Source organism: Phycomyces blakesleeanus, assembly GCF_001638985.1.
Source record: "Phycomyces blakesleeanus NRRL 1555(-) unplaced genomic scaffold PHYBLscaffold_21, whole genome shotgun sequence".
Classification (NCBI taxonomy): Eukaryota; Fungi; Mucoromycota; class Mucoromycetes; order Mucorales; family Phycomycetaceae; genus Phycomyces; species Phycomyces blakesleeanus.
Genome location: NW_017265154.1, coordinates 254,683 through 275,352, shown reverse-complemented (window position 1 = coordinate 275,352; position 20,670 = coordinate 254,683). Strand labels below are relative to the sequence as shown.

The 20,670-nt window shown below is 37.0% G+C and overlaps 6 protein-coding genes across 6 annotated transcripts; 4 read left to right on the top strand and 2 right to left on the bottom strand.

The window, feature by feature from the left end:
- Positions 1–2,562: 2,562 nt before the first annotated feature.
- Positions 2,563–5,281, bottom strand: PHYBLDRAFT_116311 (hypothetical protein; the record flags this gene model as incomplete). Its single annotated transcript, XM_018428513.1, has 5 exons — positions 2,563–2,726; positions 2,813–3,242; positions 3,409–3,530; positions 3,607–4,704; positions 4,882–5,281. The coding sequence occupies 5 exons, from the start codon at positions 5,279–5,281 to the stop codon at positions 2,563–2,565; spliced, it is 2,214 nt and encodes a 737-aa protein (XP_018287546.1).
- A 2,097-nt stretch (positions 5,282–7,378) lies between these two features.
- On the bottom strand, positions 7,379–9,418 carry PHYBLDRAFT_172144 (hypothetical protein; the record flags this gene model as incomplete). The annotated part of the gene is made up of 1 exon (XM_018436745.1): positions 7,379–9,418. The coding sequence occupies one exon, from the start codon at positions 9,416–9,418 to the stop codon at positions 7,379–7,381; it is 2,040 nt and encodes a 679-aa protein (XP_018287545.1).
- Positions 9,419–10,356: 938 nt separating this feature from the next.
- On the top strand, positions 10,357–12,870 carry PHYBLDRAFT_178043 (hypothetical protein). The gene is made up of 9 exons (XM_018437945.1): positions 10,357–10,526; positions 10,755–10,852; positions 10,959–11,109; positions 11,195–11,359; positions 11,432–11,545; positions 11,638–11,802; positions 11,862–12,123; positions 12,194–12,466; positions 12,540–12,870. Exons 1-9 carry the CDS (start codon positions 10,454–10,456, stop codon positions 12,550–12,552), a joined length of 1,314 nt encoding a protein of 437 aa, XP_018287544.1. The 5' UTR covers positions 10,357–10,453; the 3' UTR covers positions 12,553–12,870.
- A 350-nt stretch (positions 12,871–13,220) lies between these two features.
- Positions 13,221–15,378, top strand: PHYBLDRAFT_172142 (Homeodomain-like DNA binding domain-containing transcription factor; the record flags this gene model as incomplete). Its single annotated transcript, XM_018436744.1, has 9 exons — positions 13,221–13,385; positions 13,460–13,617; positions 13,648–13,669; positions 13,875–13,878; positions 14,042–14,243; positions 14,437–14,445; positions 14,586–14,670; positions 14,850–14,859; positions 15,194–15,378. The coding sequence occupies 9 exons, from the start codon at positions 13,221–13,223 to the stop codon at positions 15,376–15,378; spliced, it is 840 nt and encodes a 279-aa protein (XP_018287543.1).
- A 250-nt stretch (positions 15,379–15,628) lies between these two features.
- PHYBLDRAFT_149292 (hypothetical protein) lies at positions 15,629–17,312 on the top strand (the record flags this gene model as incomplete). The annotated part of the gene is made up of 6 exons (XM_018432248.1): positions 15,629–15,713; positions 15,926–16,222; positions 16,284–16,613; positions 16,716–16,931; positions 16,999–17,144; positions 17,265–17,312. The coding sequence occupies 6 exons, from the start codon at positions 15,629–15,631 to the stop codon at positions 17,310–17,312; spliced, it is 1,122 nt and encodes a 373-aa protein (XP_018287542.1).
- Positions 17,313–18,861: 1,549 nt separating this feature from the next.
- PHYBLDRAFT_172140 (CYP5211 protein) lies at positions 18,862–20,670 on the top strand (the record flags this gene model as incomplete). The annotated part of the gene is made up of 3 exons (XM_018436743.1): positions 18,862–19,332; positions 19,402–19,650; positions 19,723–20,670. The coding sequence occupies 3 exons, from the start codon at positions 18,862–18,864 to the stop codon at positions 20,668–20,670; spliced, it is 1,668 nt and encodes a 555-aa protein (XP_018287541.1).

Genomic DNA, 20,670 nt, shown 5'->3' with positions numbered 1-20,670 from the left:
AACCAATAATTTTATTTTTCTGTGATCGACAATATCCTCCAGCCGGACTGTATTAAGAAAAGCAACCATGCGAATTATTCGGCACAAACGAATGTCAAACAAATATACACACTGCAAAATTGGACTTAAATCATTGCTTAACAGATGTAATATAATTCGTCAGGAGTTTCATTCCTCCTTCCTGTCGGGGGGACCCTGGTGGACTCCTCTCCCTTTGGGGAGGTCCCAGAGTCTTTTAGGCAGTTATATGTAACTTTTCTTTCAGTCCGAGACCAAAAATGAAACTGATTTGGCTTTAAAGTGAGTGATTTATACGATAAAATTGTTCAGTATAAATGGAAGAAGAATCGATCTTAATGAAAATTACGAGCACGGAGTTGAGATCCTCGGAGCAGAAAAGGCCCAATGTTGGTAAAAGGCTCTGCGGATCTCAGTAAATAAAGAAAAAATATCCGAACCAATACTGAAATCGAAGGACATTGGTAGTATGCCAATTGATGATGATCAGAGGAGCAACGTATTTGTGCTTGGGGGTCGATTGATTAGGTATTGTTGTTAAGTGCAGCTTTTAGATAGAACCTTGGTTAAAGTGCTTTTTGTTTTGTTTGTAGCTAGTGCTGGCGGCATGATGACGATTAGAAACGTAGATTCAGCATATATTCCTTATCACACTAGCTATTTAGCGCTTCCTGTCTCTATCTCTCTCGTACCTTAAATATTTCAACCAAACGTTGTTTATCGTTTTCTTTTAAAAACCGCAATTTCAAATCAAAAAGAAAAGAAATCTTCGCCCACTTGTTACCGTCAAATGAAAAACCAAGTGCTAAACATGCATAGATGTAGCAATGCTCACGTCAGGCGTTCGTCAAGTCCTGGAGCCTTTTTCAGTCCCAAAAGAAACAAGCACAAAAATAAGTCAGGTGAGAAGCCTACAAGAACCATTAGCAGTGACTCGGATGAAGATGATGAAACAAACTGAACCTAAGCCCTTTTATCGCTTATCCTCTGTTGTTCATATATTTACTAATTCAATCTCTCCTATATTAATTTATTCAAGTATAACTGCTTATATCATTTGTGAATAAAACTAATCTGTAGTAATCTCAAGTTTGGTGCCACTCTTAGATAACCGATCGAAAGCCCTTTTCAACCTTGAGGCTATTTGTTGACTACAAAAAATGGTAACGTTGGTGAAACGAAGACAGAGGATCTGGTAGGCCACCTGGCCTAGTTTAATAGGGAAGGAGTATCTCTTAGTTTTTTTTTAGACAAAAGAATATTTTGTAAAAGTTATTTAGATTGAGTTTCTTTCCCTCCTCTTGTCATCTAAATTAGTTCGCCAAGATTTTGATGGTTACAAGAAAGGTATAAAGAAGAGAGAGAGAGAGATAGCAGAAGAGTTTATTTATTATAACCTGAGAATAAAGGCGCGGCTAGGAAGCCTATAACCACGTCTTCTTGTCTTCGTTTCATCGACGTTGCCATTTGGTGCAAAAATAACTGAGAAAATCGGTGCTTTTTTTTTATCGATTTCTCTGCTAAATTCATCTTGTTTTGGTGAACTTTGATGTGTTCCATTTTTGCGCCAAATTGATTTTTATTTATTTTTTACACCAATAATTTCCGGAAGAAATGTATATATTATTTTTGGAAAATCTGAGGTTGAAGAAGCGGTGACGGCCTAACTAAGAAACATTAATCTATTTTCATACCAAAACTCTATATTCAGGCTGTGCTTCCAAGAAAGTGGAAAAGAACCACTCGTTTCTTTCATTGTTCACATGAAATCCCCATACTCATATAAAAAATGATGACGTCTAATGATTATAGCCAATATGATACCTGCTAACCCTAATATCGATGGGAACGGCAAAATTATTCAAGATACGAGGGCTTCAGGTGACAATTGCGGTAGCCGTGCCGCGTCCGTTCCATGAGTGATTAAATTCTTGTGTCTCTCTAGAAAAAGAAATGGTTTTCTTGTGTCAAACTGTAACTAAAATGACGGCTTGTGCTCCATTTTATGTGTGTTATTGTCTGTCACAATTATTGGCTTCACACTGGATCCACAAGACAGGTATAACAAACAAAATTCAAAACCCCATCGTTTCTATAGAAAAATATCAGATCCTAATCCCTGAATAATCCAAATATCATTGTTTTTTTTTAAAGAAAAAAAAACAAAGATAATCCAAGTCTCACTTTTAGTAAAATTAAAATGCCACAATAATATATCAAAACGGCCAAATATACAGCTGAATATGTTGTGTAAGATATAATATGATTGTTATTATATGATTATTAAATTGGTTGCAGAAAAATCCACAGCCAATATATTGGTTCTAGTCAAATTGATATTAAGGTACAAAGAGTATATACAGAGAGGTAAAGGAAAAGATGTAGAGGTCAACTGGGAGATAATATATGAATAGTTGAAGTGAAAATGCCGTGTGAAAATGAGTGTATGATGTGGGTTTGTAATAAATTACAAGTGTTTGTCTATGTCGGCCACATCATTATGATTCCCTTTGGGTATTTAATGCTAGTAAAAGGGGTAAATATCTAGAGTGTACTGGACCGATTGTATACCAAGAGACTAGGGCCGTTGGATTGAGAAGTTGAAGTATTGCGTCTTCGAGTGATCTTGTCTTCCATATCATTCTGCTCAAATTCTTCTAGTTGTTCAGAAGGTAGTAAAACGGCTCGATCGATTGATGCAGGCAAACCTTTTTTTTTTTAAGAAAAAAAAAATAGATAAATTAATTTTATTTTGAGACTCGCCACGGCTTAATATTTTATCTAATAACCTTACCTCGATGTCTGCCACGATACATGAGTGCAATCAAAACCAATTTACTTAGGGTACGGTACTGACCGGCTTGGGATGTTGTGGTACCAGGATAGCCAGTAGAGGCGCCGACATTACCAAAGGCCGAGACACATTCGTAAATGACGGTTGCAATAGTGATTGGAGATGGGGACATGATGGCTTGCGATTCGATTACACAGATTGTGAATACACCACAAATAACCCAGCAAATATCGCTCGTCAACTGGCGTTGGATTTGAGTAATAACAAAGAAATCTGGACCTCGTAAGACCTTTCGTGAGGCAGTCATTACACTCGAAATTGTAGGGTGACGACGCAGTTTGATGAAAGGTGCAGGTCCATTAAGATCTTGATCACTAAACTCGACTTTTTCTTCATCATTATCGCCTCGATAGATGCCGAGTGCGCGTTCCTTTTGAGATAAATATGCATAAGTGATATGTCATATTTTAACAATAAAGAATAAACTGCATATATATATATATATATATATATATATATAATATATAAAAATGCAATGTACTGCACTGCGCTATACCAAGTTGTACTGCTTGAAAAGAAAAAGCAAAAAATTTTACCTGATAGATATTACTGTTACGCATCGAAATAGCTACGGGGTAGACACTAATGTACATTGCAACAATATAAACAAGCTGGGTTCCTGGATTGATGTCTGCCAAACTCAAGACACTAAATCCAGCTATTCGAAAAAAAGGGGTTAATAAGAATACACATGTTTTTTTAAGCACATAGCTCATGCATTAATTGTTGCTTACCATTACGGGTTGCTACCGACTGGAAAACACCGTCAAGAATTCGAGATCCCCATTCAATGCCCTCGAGAACAGGGAGCCAGTAATTGAGCGACAAAAAGGCCACTACTTCAATTAAAGTAATACCAACAAGAATGATGAGTAACCACCAAGTTTGTGTGGCTGGAAAAAGAGTGGTATAACATCGACGAGGGTGTTCAAGAAGAAACCGAAAAGTTTCTCTTCGAAGTGATCGAGATTCTGGAGTAAGTTTGTAGAGGCACCATATTATGAAGCGTAGAATAATAGCATACGCTGTGTTTCCAACAAGAATTAATATGATAGCGAATATAAGTGGTGCAGGTGAGTTACGAAAAGGTGACATGCTATCGTCGAGCAAGGAGAGACCTAGATTATTGAAAGCTGAGATGCTTAGAAAGAAGGAGTAAAACCAAGGATTGACAGGTCCGTTCGTATTAGACGTCTGGAGAACTGCAGTGGTATATGAAGATGCGGCAGCTTCTATACGATAAAGAAAAGCGAAAAAAGCAATGATGCCAATGTAGTATATTGGCACGAGCTTAGAAAGCATGTCAAGGGCTCTGTATTCAACACCTCCAAGAGTATAACGTTGTTCTCGTGTCAGTTGGCTTTTATCGATTGGCTGGCGCATGATATCATCATAGTGATCGGCGTCTTGGTTATCGGTTTCTGAATTGCTGTCATGAACGGTGTATGTCTCATCAGCCATCTTCTTCAATACTTGTTCGATCCGGCGTGTTTTCTCCAAACGCATTCTGGCATTCTCTCGCTGGCGAATAATATTATCTGCAAAGGCAATGCCCTGCGGACCAGATACCGTCTGGGGCTCCGTAATCTCGGTCGCGTCTTCGACACTGGTAACACGGCGGAGGTGATCAGAATGTTGTGTATCGTCTTCAGGCATTGTAGGTGAGGGCGAATGTTCAGAGCAGTTGTGAGAATCGGCACTTAATTGAGGGGTTGGATCATAAGGATGTCTAGGTTCAGATAGTTGGCTTACAGTATCGGTTTGGGTTGGGTATATTGCTTGAGGTGATTCTATACTTATTGGGGTGTCGTCGTTTTCGTTTTGATGTTTTTCTACATATTCATGAATGAGCTTGTAGATATCGTTTGGTGGGTTGGCTTCTGTATCAAGTGATAGGCGTCGGCTGTGAAATAAGCCTCGGATACCTTTGCTTCCAGCGACAGGCGTGGAACGAGTCGAAGCAAAAGACATTCGTCGATTTCTAGTAGTAGCGGATTCGTCTGGAGAACTCTGCCGATCCAATGCCATCTGACGGCGGTGTTCCTCTCTTAGCCGTCGGGCCTTGTTGAATATAAGGGTATCCTCGAAGCGTTTGGAGAAGTAATATTTCCGAACATGGACGACGACGATAGAGATGAATATATGCGATCCAATGAAAGAATTGAAAAACATGAGAAGGCTTTTGTAAGTACCCATTGATGACATTGGGACGACGTTAAGGCCGGTGTTTGTACATGCTGTAGTTGTTGTGAATAATACATCTATGTATGCCCAGCTGGTGCCAGGCTCAAAGTAGTAAAATGCAGATGAAACAAAGATAATGAGGGCGATATAGGTATAATGCAGTTCTAAGAAATGCATTCTTGTGTCCCAAAATTGGTGCAACTTCTCCCGCACATCGACAAACATCCGAGACATCGTAAATCAGACAGTTAGAGTAGGTGTTCAATGGGAGAGGCAAGGAGAAAGACTCCTAGACCTAGACGAAAAAGAAGTAGAATAAGAGAAGGGTAAAAGAGAAAGAGCAAAAGAGTGAAAGTAAAGTAAGGAAGAAAGAGTAGTCAAATCAGAAAATGCTCAGGAAAAAAAAGTTAAATAAATCGTCCCGAAGGAACGACTGGTGAAGGCGCTCTACGGATGTGACTGTCTATTCTATATGGCGCCCCTGGTAGAATCGGGCAAGCTTACTTTTAATGATAGAGAAATGCTTGCTAAATTAGTGTTTGAGAGTCCAGAAAGGGTGAAATCGCATCCGTGGTTGAGTTTTACTTGATTTGTCTTTAGCCATCGGAGTGCTTGTTTGACGACCAATGTGTCATTATGTTATATTTTTGATACACGACTGCATGTTATCGAACCTGTTTGGGAAGCCAGAAATTGTACACTGCCTGTAGTCAGGCGGCTATATTACTGCCTTTCTTGACACCCAAAATTTCCTATCAATTTTTTAGGCATTTAGAGCTACTTAAAAGAAGCGCTTGAAAGATTAGTAAGTTATATATATATAGTTCTGAGCAAAATTAAAAATAAATAAATAACAAAAATCTCGCTTTTTTTTTAATCTCCAGCAAATCTCCTTCTCAGTCCTCTCTAGTGACAGTTGTATTTCAAGGGGTGGTCTGGCAGAACTGTCGTGAAATCCCTTTTGACTGCAGACTAACCCGGTTGATACAACTCGGTGAGTCCTAATTTGGTGGGCTCCTGTGACAATCCACATTTATTCATTTTACTCCCACAATCGCACATTCAAGTTACCTCAATCGTTTGGGGTCAAAACCAACTGGAGTGCCCACTGCGGTTGAATTCACAATCCTCTTTATTCCTTGTTCTGAATTCACTCTGGACAATACTTCTACCTTTTCTTCATCTCTATGTAATTTTATCTTCGTATTCTTATCGGCTGGTCAAGACTGTATAGTTGAATTTTTTTTTGAATTTGATTATCTTGTTCTTATCAGCTGCTGCCATGTGTATGCAAACATATATATTAGACTGTATGGTCATAGTGTTTTATACATCCAGAAACCAAAATAAAACACACACACACAGAGAGAGAGAAAATTGACGGCATTTGCTATTACACCACGCGTTTGTGGCCTAATTAAAAGATCGAATGATCTGACAGGGATATCTATAGGAAAATCTGGTTGGTGGAAATCAGGGCATGTTTGAGGTGCACTACTCTTGTACAAGATTGAATACAATCACAAAATATCCGGCTAGGTTAAACGTACAATGAAACAAACATACGTTTCAATTGAATTTCAAGTATTACACCAATACAGCCCCACCTAGTACATGTGATTACTCTCTTACCAGCACATCGTAAACGCATGTATCCTCAAATAACAATCAATACAATAATGACCACAAACCTTGTGGTTGTAGAATATCCCTCATGCGTCATTATTTCATGAACAAAAGTGCACAAAAATGTTTAAAGCTGGACTTATGCTTAGGTATATGTATGGTTAATATGTAACGATTTATTAATCTCTTACAAAATCAAATCGAAAATATTAATTATATTCTCTTAATATACATCATTCTCATGGTGACCCTCGCACAACGGCACGTAGTGCAAATAAAAGAGAAAAATGAAAGCAGATACCTTGACAGATTACCAGACCTTTGGAAGAATTACACAAGAACCGTGCACCTGGCCTGGTCTTATGTAGTAAAATCTGGCACGATGTACTATTAACCCATTACAGGCAAAATAATAATAATTTGTTTTATACTAAAAAGAAAACTAAATTCAAGAATTGCTGATCATCGACTGAATCACAATCCAAAAAAAAAGTCCCTATACTTCATCAGTTTCACATCAGTATTTTAGCCTATTGTTCTTTCTATGCAATGCAAAGAAAGCGTATATATAGTTATTATTATTATTATTATTACTATTACTATTACTATCATATTAATAACAATATTTTTTTGGTGAGTCGGGGAAGAGGAATTTATACAAGTGTTTATATCTTTAATAAAAACGAGGGGCATATATTATGGGTCATTGTTTGGGAAAGGAGGGTTAAGAGAGATGGAGAACTTGGTCATGACTTGGGTAGCAAGCTCTTTCTGCTCAAGTGGTATATCGGACTCGCTTACAAGCAATTTGTACCAACGCCGGGAATCATCTGCCCGGCCATCAATGGCACAAGAGGCAATAATGGCTTGTATGGGAGCTATTAGCGAAGCAACCATGTGTTGCTGCATGATGCTGGATAGGTATGACTGTGCTTCAGTAATATTGCCATGAAGTAATCGGGTCTGCACAACAATTTCGTGAGTGCGCGGGCTTGCCTGAGCACCATAGTTGTGCAGCAAGCTTGCAACATTGTCCCATTGACCAGCACGCCCATAACCTTCGATCATAGCATTGAGAGAGTCCGTAATTATTTCTGTTTTCATTCTCCATATTTCTTCTGCCTTTTTAATTTGATTTTGTCGCATATATACACGAAGCATGGCATCGCGAGCCAATTCGAGAGGGATACTGTCTGCTGAATTCTCAAAATTTCGGAAAACATCCTCAGCTTCTGAGAGCTTCCCGAGTCGGACATATTCACGCATTAATACTGCATAACACATGTCAGGTACACAGCCCTTGTTCTCTAGTTCATAAACTTCTTGTGTGATTGCGAGCATCTGCTTAGCTGACTCAATATCGTTTCGTTCAGCATTAGCGGATATTAAAGCACACATCACTTCACTGCCGGGCTTGTGATCTCTGGAAAGCATATCATAATAAAGTGTCATTGCTGACGGTACTTGTAATTTTGCTGAGAACTTGATGATAAGATTGTAGAAAATCGGCATCAAAGAACGTTCAAAAACATCTTGGTGTTTTCGTAAATCCCAATACATCTGCTCGGCCTCATGAAGTGCGTTCTGTGAGACATAATAGTTGCACAGTTTTTCTAATACATTCACATCCACTTTAAATCCACCGCTCTCTGTGCTGCTCATAGTTATCATGGCCTGCCATAATCGTTGTAGCGTCTCTATCCGCAGCTCGGCTGCTTCATCCTCTTTAAGCGGTGTACTTGAGTATCCCATTAAAAAGTATCCATACACATTCGATCCTGCGACCTTTCCATCTTCTAACATCCACTGAAATATCCGTGTTGCTGACTCCAGCTCTACTTTTCCAGACAGATATTCTCGTATCAATATATCGTACATTGGTAATGTTGGGGAACATACGCATGCATAATCTCGCCTCCGTGCAATACTCAAAAGGTCTTCTGCCAGCTCACGCCGTTCAGCCACAATGCATCCCTTGATTGCCGTGATCAGCATATCCTCGTCGAAAAGAATCCCGGCTGCCAGAGCCGTCCGCACCATAGGATACAACGCCCGATTATTTGTGGGTGCCATCATTTCCACGAGCTTTTTTATTTTTTTGTGTGTTCGAGTATATTTATTGGTAGCTTCAACAGCCATGAAGCGCTCGAACCAATGAGTAATCCTTTTGAGTGTTTTTCGGTCATTGTCGCAATAGACCGAGTAGCCTAGGAGAATCTGCATATATGTCTCGGAGTTTGGCTGGACTCCTTTTTTAAGCATTTCATTCACAATATCTTCAGCTGCTTTCTGATGTCGAAAATGCCGAAAGTCTAAACTATGTGCCTTGATAAATCCATTGTATACAACTACGCGTGGTTTGGTGCCTGTTTTGAGAAGGTTGTTAAAAGCACGCTCAGCTGCAGAAAAGTCTTTTCTTTTTAAGTGCTCCCATATTTCATTCTCAATGGCACTAATGTCGAATGTCGGAAGCGTCTTCTTCTTCTTGGTCGTGCCTGACTTTTTGAGACCCGAGCTAAGTGGGGTCTTTGTGTCGCCTGGCAGGTGCGTTTCTGCAATTGGGTGTGGGTTGTGCTTTGTAGGAGGAGCGTGAAGGACTGCATTAGTAATACTTCTATAGCCGAATTTTCCATTGTTTGGTGTTAGAACTAGGGTAGACGTGAGGTGTTGTTCAAGGACCCATCGATGATGCTTCAACAGTTGGCGGTACAAGTGAGTGCCATTAAATAAAGACATTAGCGCCGTATGCGATTCAAAGGAGTGTATTCCAAAAGTATGCGTGTCCAGATCGTGTTATGTGTCGACTGGGTTGTGGCGCAAACGTTAAGCCTCGCCGTCTGTCAAAACTGGTGTCACCTCTTTTGTAGGGTGCCTTGGTATCAAATTTTTACGAGACATCTATTGGGGACTGACACCACTGCGGCACTTGAAACTAATGTTGGTAAACAAGGGTGACGTATATTGTGACTTATATATTACCAAAATGGAGAACCTTGACCGTTTAGAAATGAGTTCAACTTGAATTGAACTTGAAGACTTGGTTTATGGTGTATGTAATGCAAAATATTAAATAATTGAAAATATATGGCAAAATTAAATTCTGATAAGGGAGAGAATTAATTTAAGTTGAGATTTCTAATCCCTATTTGTAGGTGCTTTTCCTGATATATCTCACTTTCGTAGAGCACGGGAGTAAATCTGCTCAAAGAGGTAATGACATGAAAGCCGATTGAAAACAGCTTAAAAAAGGAGAAGCTTTTTCTTTTGTAAAGAAAACCACGTAAAGCGTTGCTTACTTTGTGTAACATCTTAGTTTCCTCGGGTTGAGCTCCGGTCGTTCAACACAGTATGAAAGCAGTGATTTTTGCATTGATGCTCTTTATAAAAAAAGATTTCCTAAAGACAAAACGAATAGAAATTGAACCATCACGAAACGTGTTTCATCGTATTCGGTTTACCCATTTTGAATATGCATAATGCAAGACTTTCTTCATCATCTGTAAAAATCCAAGGGCGTCACTACTCCATTCTGTGTTTAAATCCCTTGGTTTACACGGCCGCACACATCTTACCCACTGCACACACACCTACACCAGCATACTCACACACACACACACACACACACAGTGTAAAAAAATTTGCGGTTCTCTTTCTCTTTCTCCCTCTCTCTTTCTCTTTCGCTATTTATCTCTCTCTCTCTCTTACTGCGTCTACCTATAGTTTATTCTCTTTTTTTTAAAAAAAATATATTAATTAAGCATTCACATCCAAATGGCAGAAGAAAATAATTGGAAATTTGCACAATGCTTTGGCGACAAAGGCGAATCGGACGATGTCACTGATGGTACGCTTTTTATATATATTTTATTATATTTTGTTACTATCTTGCCACAACGAACATACCTCAGAGTGAAAGAAAACAAAACAAAGAAAGACGCGATATACTATATAGTCAAGAGAGATACATTTTTATGAAGTGTTGCAGTCTGTCTGTAATGAAAAAGAAAATAAAGAAGAAAGCATTTGCAAGGATTGTCTTACTCTCTTGATTGACATGCTGTTTCCTTGTTAGCCGACATCATTTCTGCCGTTGAATTTGATCAGACCGGTGACTACCTTGCAACTGGCGACAAAGGAGGACGTGTCGTTCTATTTGAGCGAAATGAAAGTGTACGTTAATACACACGTAAAAACTCTTTTCTTCTTGTGTTTCCTAGAGAATACGCTCTAAGGGACACTCCTTATCAGCTGATCTGACTAACATGCATACTATCAGAAAAAAGGCTGTGAATACAGATTCCACACCGAGTTTCAATCCCATGAAGCAGAATTTGACTACCTGAAGAGTTTGGAGATCGAAGAAAAGATCAATAAGATCAAGTGGTGTAAACGCCAAAACTCAGCTCACTTTTTACTGTCAACAAATGGTAACAGCTGTTATTTTATTCTATCTTACAATGGAATATATGTATGTACAGAAAATTTTTCTTCAAATCTAATATTATTAAACAGACAAGACCATTAAGCTCTGGAAAGTGTTTGAGAAATCACTCAAGGTTGTGGCAGAGAACAATCTTGGTGATGGTCCTCAACCGGTTTCTAGCGGACTTCGGGTGCCAAAATTAGCTCATCGAGACACAATTGTCGCTGCTGTGCCAAGAAAGGTCTATGCAAATGGTAAGGTGTATAAATAAGAACAATATCTAATTGTGAATATTATTATTGAAAGAAAACTTATATGTTTTATAGCTCATGCATATCACATCAACTCTATCTCAATCAACTCTGACAGCGAAACTTACATTTCTGCGGATGATTTGCGGATCAACCTGTGGAACTTGGACATCTCAGACCAAAGTTTCAGTAAGTCAAACTTGTGCCACACAAACACACACGTGTACAAAAGTTACATAAGATTCATTCACTCATTCATTCATACAATTAATCTACCACAGACATTGTTGACATCAAGCCAGCCAATATGGAAGAACTGACTGAAGTTATTACTGCTGCGGAATTCCACCCATACCACTGTAATATGTTTATGTACAGTTCGAGCAAAGGCACCATCAAATTAAGTGATATGAGAGCTTCTGCTCTTTGTGATCAGCACGCCAAAGGTAATACGATACGATTGAGTGTTAGCGGATTTGACTGAGAATCTGTCTGTACAACTTAGTTTTCGAGGAACCAGAAGATCCATCTAGTCGATCGTTCTTCTCAGAGATCATCTCTTCGGTATCAGACGTTAAATTTAGCCATGATGGTCGTTACATTCTTTCCAGAGACTATCTCACTCTGAAGATCTGGGATCTTAACATGGACAGAGAGCCTGTCAAAACCATCAGCATCCATGAGCCACTTAGGTCAAAACTGTGCGACTTGTATGAAAACGACTGCATCTTTGATAAGTTTGAGTGCACTTTCAGTGGAGATGATAGGCAGGTTTTATTTATTAGGATATCTCGGATCGAAAACTAAAATGTAAAATTCTAACCTATCGTTTTATAGATCTGTGTTGACAGGCTCCTATAGCAACACCTTCCACCTTTATGATTGTGAAGGAAAAACTGATATTTCTCTCCAGGCAGACAAGAGTGCCTTTAAGGCCAAGCGTCTCGGATCGGCCAAGAACAAGATGTCGTTGGCTAGAGGATCAGGAAAGAATAATGGCATGGGCAATGGAGATGCTATGGACTTCAACAAGAAGATTCTCCACGCATCGTGGCATCCACAAGAAAACACTATTGCTGTTGCTGCAACCAATAACCTGTTTATATTCACGTAAGTACCTTATTTTAAAGATGCTTTGTAAAATGTTCTAAAATATTTCTTGTGTGTATATGCGTTTTATTAGAGAGCAGCAGTAAGTATAGTTAAATCAACTATTGCTTAAAGAGACAGAGACGATATGTATGCCAACTCTCGTACCTCATGTCTATAGGTCATAAACAATTTGTTCTCTTTTTGGCCCGCCTTGACATATTACATTCTTTACTTTCTTTATTTGATTTTCTTTACCATTGCCATTGCCATATTTCTTTTCCTCTCTTTTACCTCATCATTTTTTATTTTATTTTTGAAATTACGGAACTTTCTTTACCTTGCGCAAACCATATTTTGTGTACTATATTTAAGGCACCAAAAAACAAATACATTAGTAATGAACGCTGTTTTGATATGTCTATAATTTATGTGCTGTGAATTACATAAATATGCAAATATATGCATTTCTAAATGTATACACAGATAAAAACGATTGCTTTATTTACTCACGATTATAATGATATATTTTTTAGAATAGTTTTATGGGCTGCCTGTAAATTCAGTCCAGAAAGTTAGAACATGTAATCATTGTATCATATAAATAATAATCCTTTTGTATTTTAATGTGGTAAATCTCTGTGCCACTACAATTATAATTACAAATATTTAGTCACATGCATTAAGCTTGTTCGGATCTTTAAAGAAATATGTAAAGAAGTTCAGATTCAAGTTTCGTTTCTCACTAATTCTTCAACATTCTCATTAATTTAATATGAACTATCATGCCGAGAAAGACAGAAACTCTCATAGGGGACATGAGCTATCAGATTACCAAAGAGGAATGATTGTTGGCATGTCAAAGTACAATTCAAACATGAGTAGCATTGCAAGAGAACTTGGTCTCGGAGAAGCAACAGTCCGGGCAACAATTAATCGAGTAAAAAAACCGGAACAGCACTCACAAAGAGACGGCCAGGAAGACCACCTGTTATGACTGATAAAAACAAATAGATTCTCAGCCGTATTGTCTTAAATAACCAAAAGGCGTCTTTAAAAGACATTGCCAATGAACTCCAGGCCGCTGTATCTGCTTCTGTGAGCCACCGTATAGTCCACAAAACTATCAAGGAGCTTGGCCTGGACAATACACTAGAACTTGAAACAACATCGTAACTGAAAGTATACCCACATACACATAGCTGCTCACTTAAACTTGGTAAGGTAATGAACTTTACAATGGTATCTAATATGAAAGTCATCTTGGAAGATGAAACATTCAGTTACTTGATTTTCTTGTATAATCGGGTTCTCTTTTTTCTTTTATACATATATATATATATACTTTATGAAGTAAAGTATATTAACAGTAATTAAAGTATTGGTAGAAATAGCCATGCGTAATTTTAACCATATGTAATATGCTTAGGACCGTAAGGTTAACGTGATTACATGGATTATTTAAGTAGTACATTGATTAAGATTAGTTTCTACTGATATATTCATAGTAAAATAATACAATATATCTTGTTAAAAAAAACCTAATGGCAAAATAGATAAAATGATGTGTGGATATTATGTATTAAATATGATTAGTATCCCCAAGTTTGAGCTCTACACATAAAATTATGCGTTTAAACATCTCTTATATTTTTGCATTCGAAGAATCATTGAAAAAATCTAGAGCTAATTGTATTATAAAGAAGAGTTGTGACAAAGAGGCTATTATCTCATTGTTTAGAATTGACGACGAGTGTGATAGTATAATTGAGCTCATTAAATACAGTAAAACACATTTGTAAGTCGCGCTGAATATTCTTTGTATATATTGGTCGCCCTAGCTCTTTTCATTCAACAATATATAGAGTTCATTATTAATTTACTTTCCAATAAAAAATACAAAAAAAAGTATTTATTGGTCGGCTACAGTGCAAAGCACTGAGCGATTAGCCTACTATATCTGAATTTTTTTATTACAATATTTATATGAGAGGAAAAAGGTAAAAAAAAAACTACTCCAAGAAGAGCCTTATAAACACAAGTGCCTTGGCTGCTATCACACCAGGAAGGAAGGGCTGTTCATCCATGACAAAGGCCCAGTTAACAAATATAATATAGTACTATATATAATAGTATAAAGCAATAAAGCATTATGCTCATATATAGCCTCAAAAGTACATTACATGTCTGCTATAAGTAAATGTTTTCTTTTTCTTAGAGAAAAGGTAAACAGCTCATTTAACCTGGTTCTGATACAGAGAAGATTGCATAATATATACATATCTAATCAATGAAACACATATTAAAAAAACAAAGATCTCTTATGAGCTATTGTCGATGTTTTTGTTTCTTTTAATTAAATTAAATGCAATTTTATAGTAAAGCATTTATTATATGACTATAGTATATCAAAAGTAAGTACGTATTTAGGTTATTTTAAGCTTTCGCTAAAACCTAAGTACATAAACCATGCTTCTTTATTGATCTTCGTATAATTATTGTTTGTTTATCACTTAATAATGACCACGAGAATACGGCTAACTATTTCCTCGATGGGTTTCCGCGTACACGATCAGCTGCCAAAAATTACAAGTTATCACCGCCTGTGCATTTTACCAGAATAATTGTATGAAAATTTATATGTACCTCTTTTCTTCTCAACTATAATATTCACTAACATACATACATTATAAACACGAATAATAAGAATTGGTTTACTCTAAATGTCTTTAATAAATATTGGTAAAGTTTCTCTATTAAACAAACAAACAAAAAAGTCTTCATTTTTGACAGTTTTTTTAGATCAGCCCGTTGTTGGAGATATCTACTCCTTTAACTCTTTTCAAATTTGGAAGATATCTCAATGGGAAAGTCTTCCAAATGACCATTCGTACTCTAGCCCAAAGTTTTCTGTCGCAGAATACCAGTGGTAATGTTACCATCTATAGAAGAATACTATATACTAATCCACAAAGATAAATTTGCTGAACTGGTTTCTCAGGTGTACTTTGGTAATGACAAATAAAACCCATGCTGTTTATTTGTTTTTAAAATACTATTCTCTCGATATAACTTATGGATATTGCTCTGAGGGCTACAGTTGCAAAAAGGAGTCATGCCTAATACGGCAAGTACAGTTCTTAAAATTATTATACCAAAAAGCATAAAAGTGTTTTCTTTATAATGCCAAGCTTTTCAGGGCTCTGTGTCGATTTACTTGGTATTGAGAGGAATATCATCATTTGCTTTCAATTCTGTCAAAGTTTCTGTAAAGGTTGAGTTTACACTTCAAGACTCAAGCTTATATATAGGCAATAATAAAAAAGCAATATCCAGTAGTAAGTTCGGATATAATTCATTATCAATATCGTAAAAACTTATTTTATACAAAAGGTTTTAATCACACGTATACAGACAGTAAGCTACCTTGAATATGCTGTACGCATTCTTCAAAAAATAATAATCTTCTATTGATTATAGTCGGAGCACCTTTCGGTTTTTACAAATTCTTCGACCTTTCTACTGTTGACCAATATATCAACGATGACAGCCTTTGCATTTCTATTGATATCAAGATATTGAGTATTAGCAGCTATTATAGACCACCAGGCTTTGTTATTCCAAAGCACTTGACTGATAGCAATGGTTTTTATAATTCCAACAAAGAGCCTACTGCGTGTGCTTCAGAGGTTGAGGTTGCACTTGACAGATATATGAGTTTCATGGAGTTTCATGATGTTATCATCAAAGTAACAGAAAACGAAAGACTGGGCAACGGTTAGGATACTAGAAAAGGTGGCTTTATACAATTACCAACATTAATTCTTGGTTTGTATAGAAGATAACAAAGATAACTGCTTTCGAATATTCTATGGTCATCGACTTACTTTGTCAGCCGCATCAGACTTCTTCTCCGCGTTATTCACTAGTGACTTTGGGGATGGCACAAAAAAAGAAGTAACTATTTTCTCGGTTGATCCTTATGTTTTCGGACGTCTGCTTTACTATATTTATGTGGATATGATTGAGTTCAAGTGTGTCGATGATGCGAAAGAACTGTTTTTGGCTGCGGATTACTTGCAACTTCCAAAGGTAGTTTCGAAAGCTCAGCTTTATCTTCAAATGAAAGTGAGCCCATTAAATATTTGGTCAAGTTGGAAATGGGCAGGTGAGAATTATAATTAAATAACTGTAAGAATATGTGTATTGGAGAGGGTGTCCTTTTTTATAAGAAAAAATTTACTAAGAATATATGTTTTCTTGTTACAAGTGGCATGCGGCTGTGATAAAATGGACGAATATTACAAAGAATGCTTTTGCCTAAACGCTGTACTCCTTTTGTCCCAGCCTGAGTGGTTATTAGCTGATTTTTCAATTGTTTCACGAGTACTTTCTATTGATAATTTAAGCGAATCTGTTGACGAGAAAATATTCTACCAATCTTTGATTAATTGGAGAAAACATCAACTTGAGGAAGAAGAAGCAGGTCAGAGAATTAATCTTGGGATATAAATGTATTAAGTAGTAATTTATTTTATTTCCCAAATATTCAGGAAGAAGGAATAAGGACAATGATGGAGATCAACAGTTTGGATTATTGCTTAAAAAAGTACGGTTTCCTATGATCAAACCTATAAGTTTTTTTAATGTGGTAGAAGAAGAACCACTAGTTATTAAAGCAGCCGGAATCCATGAATTGGTATGACTCGTACTATATTTATAAAAATATTTTTTATGATATTCTTATATATTTTCATTAATGCTTTTTTATTTCTAAAAAAAAACAAGTTACATGAAGCATACAGATATCATTTCTTAGGTATACCAGAAAGTCAAAAGTCTATTCGATGTAAAACCCGATCCGTGAATAAATAATGGTAGTTTTTTTAATAATAATAATAATATCAAATATATCTATGGTTGCTTGAGATATCAATTATATTTGAATTTTTATCCACTCATATAGACTGGTCTTTTAATAGTATTACATATAAGTGATTAATATGCCAGTTTATAAGTCTAGAGAACAAAGCGTATTCTGAATCTTAGTCAATCTATCTATTCACAGTGGCATTATTTATATCTATTATATAGACATGGTATATATAAATTTTGTACATTCACAAGATTTCACTATTATATTCATAATAATGCATTGATATTTTCTTCTTTCTCTATATAGTATTACTACTTATTCAGCCTTTATAAGCATAATATTCGAACCATAATTAAAGTATAGAGTTAAAACAATATTTATTAGAGAACGACAACTTCTTTAATATTAATATTATAATTATATATATATATAGTATATATTGGTGTATGATGTAAATACTTAATATAATATGTGCCTGATACAAGCCTTAAGACCAAAAACTGCGACCACAGATACAATCATTGTATATTCATAACACCTGTGAGAGATTTATAAACAGCTAAATGTCGCGCATTTGAATATATTGATTCTCTTATTGCAAATGTGACACACATATTCGCATGTAAATTCGCAGAGCTTATTGATTTATTGAAAGCTGATACGTCTACAAATGATACTTTGACATCCACAGAGATATGAGCAATTTAACCGAGTTACTAATCATTTTTTATTCTGGAAAAATACATTCTCTGACTGTGTATATGTTCAATAAAATAGAAAAGATGAAATTTAGTTAGGCTTCATTAAAACAACGAATAAGTTTATTAAGGTTGCTGGTGTAGTGTATACTTACTATGATACAAATCTATTACAGGACCGAGATACCGAGGATATCAATGAAAGCTGAAAAGATAGCTTAAAATTTGTACTTAATTCTATGCGATTAGTGAGAGGGGAAACACTTTAGGGGATAATCCAAATTAATTTATATGTATATAATTGCTAAAGAGATGGCTAGCTTTTCTCACCTTCTGTGCGTGCCTTTTTTCTACCCCTCTTTATATATATATATAATATCATCTTGCTAAAGTACAAGATATGAGTGTTTACCAATATCATTAATCTTCCGCTAAAATTAAGTAATTTAATCCTTGATAGATAATACGACTGTGATACCTTGTCCCTCAACAGAACAATGAATAGAAAAAAAAGGTTTATAGCCGGCTTTTATCTTAAAGGTGAAGAGAATTAAAAAAAAACATGATTACTGTTGAAGTCTATTGACAGAACAATTGGATGAGAGTGAGCAAAAGGATTTCGAACAATTTTATTGGCAGAGGTTGTCAATAGGACGGTACTTTAAATCTAATGGAGACACAAGTATTCATTTTGGCTTCTTCAAATAGCTGCAAGTCCTCCAAAAATACAGGAGAACAACAACAAGAAAAGCAATAGTGCATTGTTATTTGGATCTATAAAATAAATACATCTGGTAAGATAATTTAAGGTGCACACATTTATTCCTTTCATTCCTTTTGCTATGAACATCCTTTCTGTTCTTTCGCCAAACATCTCTTTTTATACCACAGCCTTTTACGTTGGAGTTTATTCTCCACTTGCAGGAATTATATTTCTCGTACTCCGCTACTACTACAGGCGCAAAAACTCGATTCTTTCTTCAGCTCCTCTTATTCCTACTAAGAACTTCTGGATATCTTACTTTGGTCTCGTTCCTCCACCAGATGAGAATGAAACCGTAGATGAGCTTTCGAAGTTTCTTATAAGTGTCGGTCAAGACACTCAACAAAGCCCACTAAGTGTGAGCTGGTCAATCTTTGGAACTCCCCTGGTGATAGTCAATTCATTAAAAGGCATCAAGGATGTCCTAGTATACGGTCAGGTTAAAAGCAAGGTCCAGGGAAGACCATCTAATGTACAACGAGGCAATCTTATCCGATTGATTCAAAATCATGTCTTTGGTGGAGAAAACATCAACAATTCAACAGGCGAAGTAAGTGGTATATGTATAGCAATCCTTCTCATAAGGGATATTCACACATATTTGTGCTTTGATTTATAGGGGTGGCGCTGGCGTCGACATGTTCTTCTTCCACCTTTCCAACCTCGTCAATTGGTTCCAAATTTACTTCCATATGTCGTCAAAAGAGCCCACGAACTTTTAGATACGTTTGGAAAGGCTTCGGACCAAGGAACTGCGCTTGAGCTTGATGGTGTATTCCAGGATTTGACTATGGATGTCATCAACTTTTATCTCTATGGTCGTAGCGATCTCAATTATGAACTTGTTGGAGGAAAAGAGAATCTTAAGGTATTAAAAGTGAAATATTTGAAGAAGAAGAAACGGTGAACAGTGGAGTAATACGTTTGTCTGTTTGAATAGCATATGCATCACAAACTCGGCCTTGGATTCCAATCACTCGAAGCATGGTTTCCTTTTGGTATCAATAAAACAAAATGGGCCCAACGTGCTTTCGGACCCTCGCGTGAGCATCTCAAAGAGTTTGTCAAGGATTCAATTGTTCTTGCTGTAGAAAAGCAAGCAGAATATAAGTCAGATGGCCAGGAATTCCAATCTGTTACGGCTGCTGCACTTTCCAGTGGGAAATACCATGAGGATCAATTCGACCTCATTAATGACTTATTGTCCCTCACTTTTGCTGGATATGACACAACTGCTCACACCCTCGCCTTTTGTTTCTCTGAGCTGGCACGCAACCCTGCCCTCCAAGAAGAACTTTTCCTCCAAGTTCGGGCCGTACTTGGTCCACCTCCCGTGCTCCCTGAGTCAATTACGGCGGATAAGCTAGCAAAGATGCCACTTGTTTCAGCAGTGTACCGCGAAACATTACGCAAATACCCTGCTGTTGCATTTATTCCCGCCCATGTCAACTACGACACAAATGTCGATGGTGTGGTAGTACCTGCCGAATCCGAAATATGGTGTAATTTACGTGGTATCCAGATGAACCCCAACATATTCCCCAACCCGGATAAGTTTGACCCCTCACGCTGGATTCGTCCGGGAGACACGAATGATACTTTAGGTGGGTTCGACAGCATGGCGGCCGATCACACCCGGGAAAGTCCCATTGTCACACCCGACCAGCAGTACAACTTCCCTGATCTTTCATTTACTCTGGGACCTCATTCTTGTCTCGGAAAAAACATGGTTATTCTTGAGCTTCGTACAACAATTGCATGCACAATTAACGAATTCACTTGCTCCCTCAAAGAAGGCTCTGTCATTGATACCAAGATTGTCCTGACTACTAAGCCTCGCTATGGTGTCTGGGCTAATTTCAAGCGAAGATCGGAGATACGCATTTAA

What these genes read in the sequence shown, in the direction of transcription:
- PHYBLDRAFT_178043 (XM_018437945.1), top strand. Translation starts at nt 10,454, where the DNA reads ATGGCAGAAGAAAATAATTGGAAATTTGCACAATGCTTTGGCGACAAA. An exon ending in AAGAAAGGTCTATGCAAATG is followed by an intron (nt 11,360 to 11,431) that starts GTAAGGTGTATA and finishes TATGTTTTATAG; the next exon opens with CTCATGCATATCACATCAAC. An exon ending in TTGTGATCAGCACGCCAAAG is followed by an intron (nt 11,803 to 11,861) that starts GTAATACGATAC and finishes TGTACAACTTAG; the next exon opens with TTTTCGAGGAACCAGAAGAT.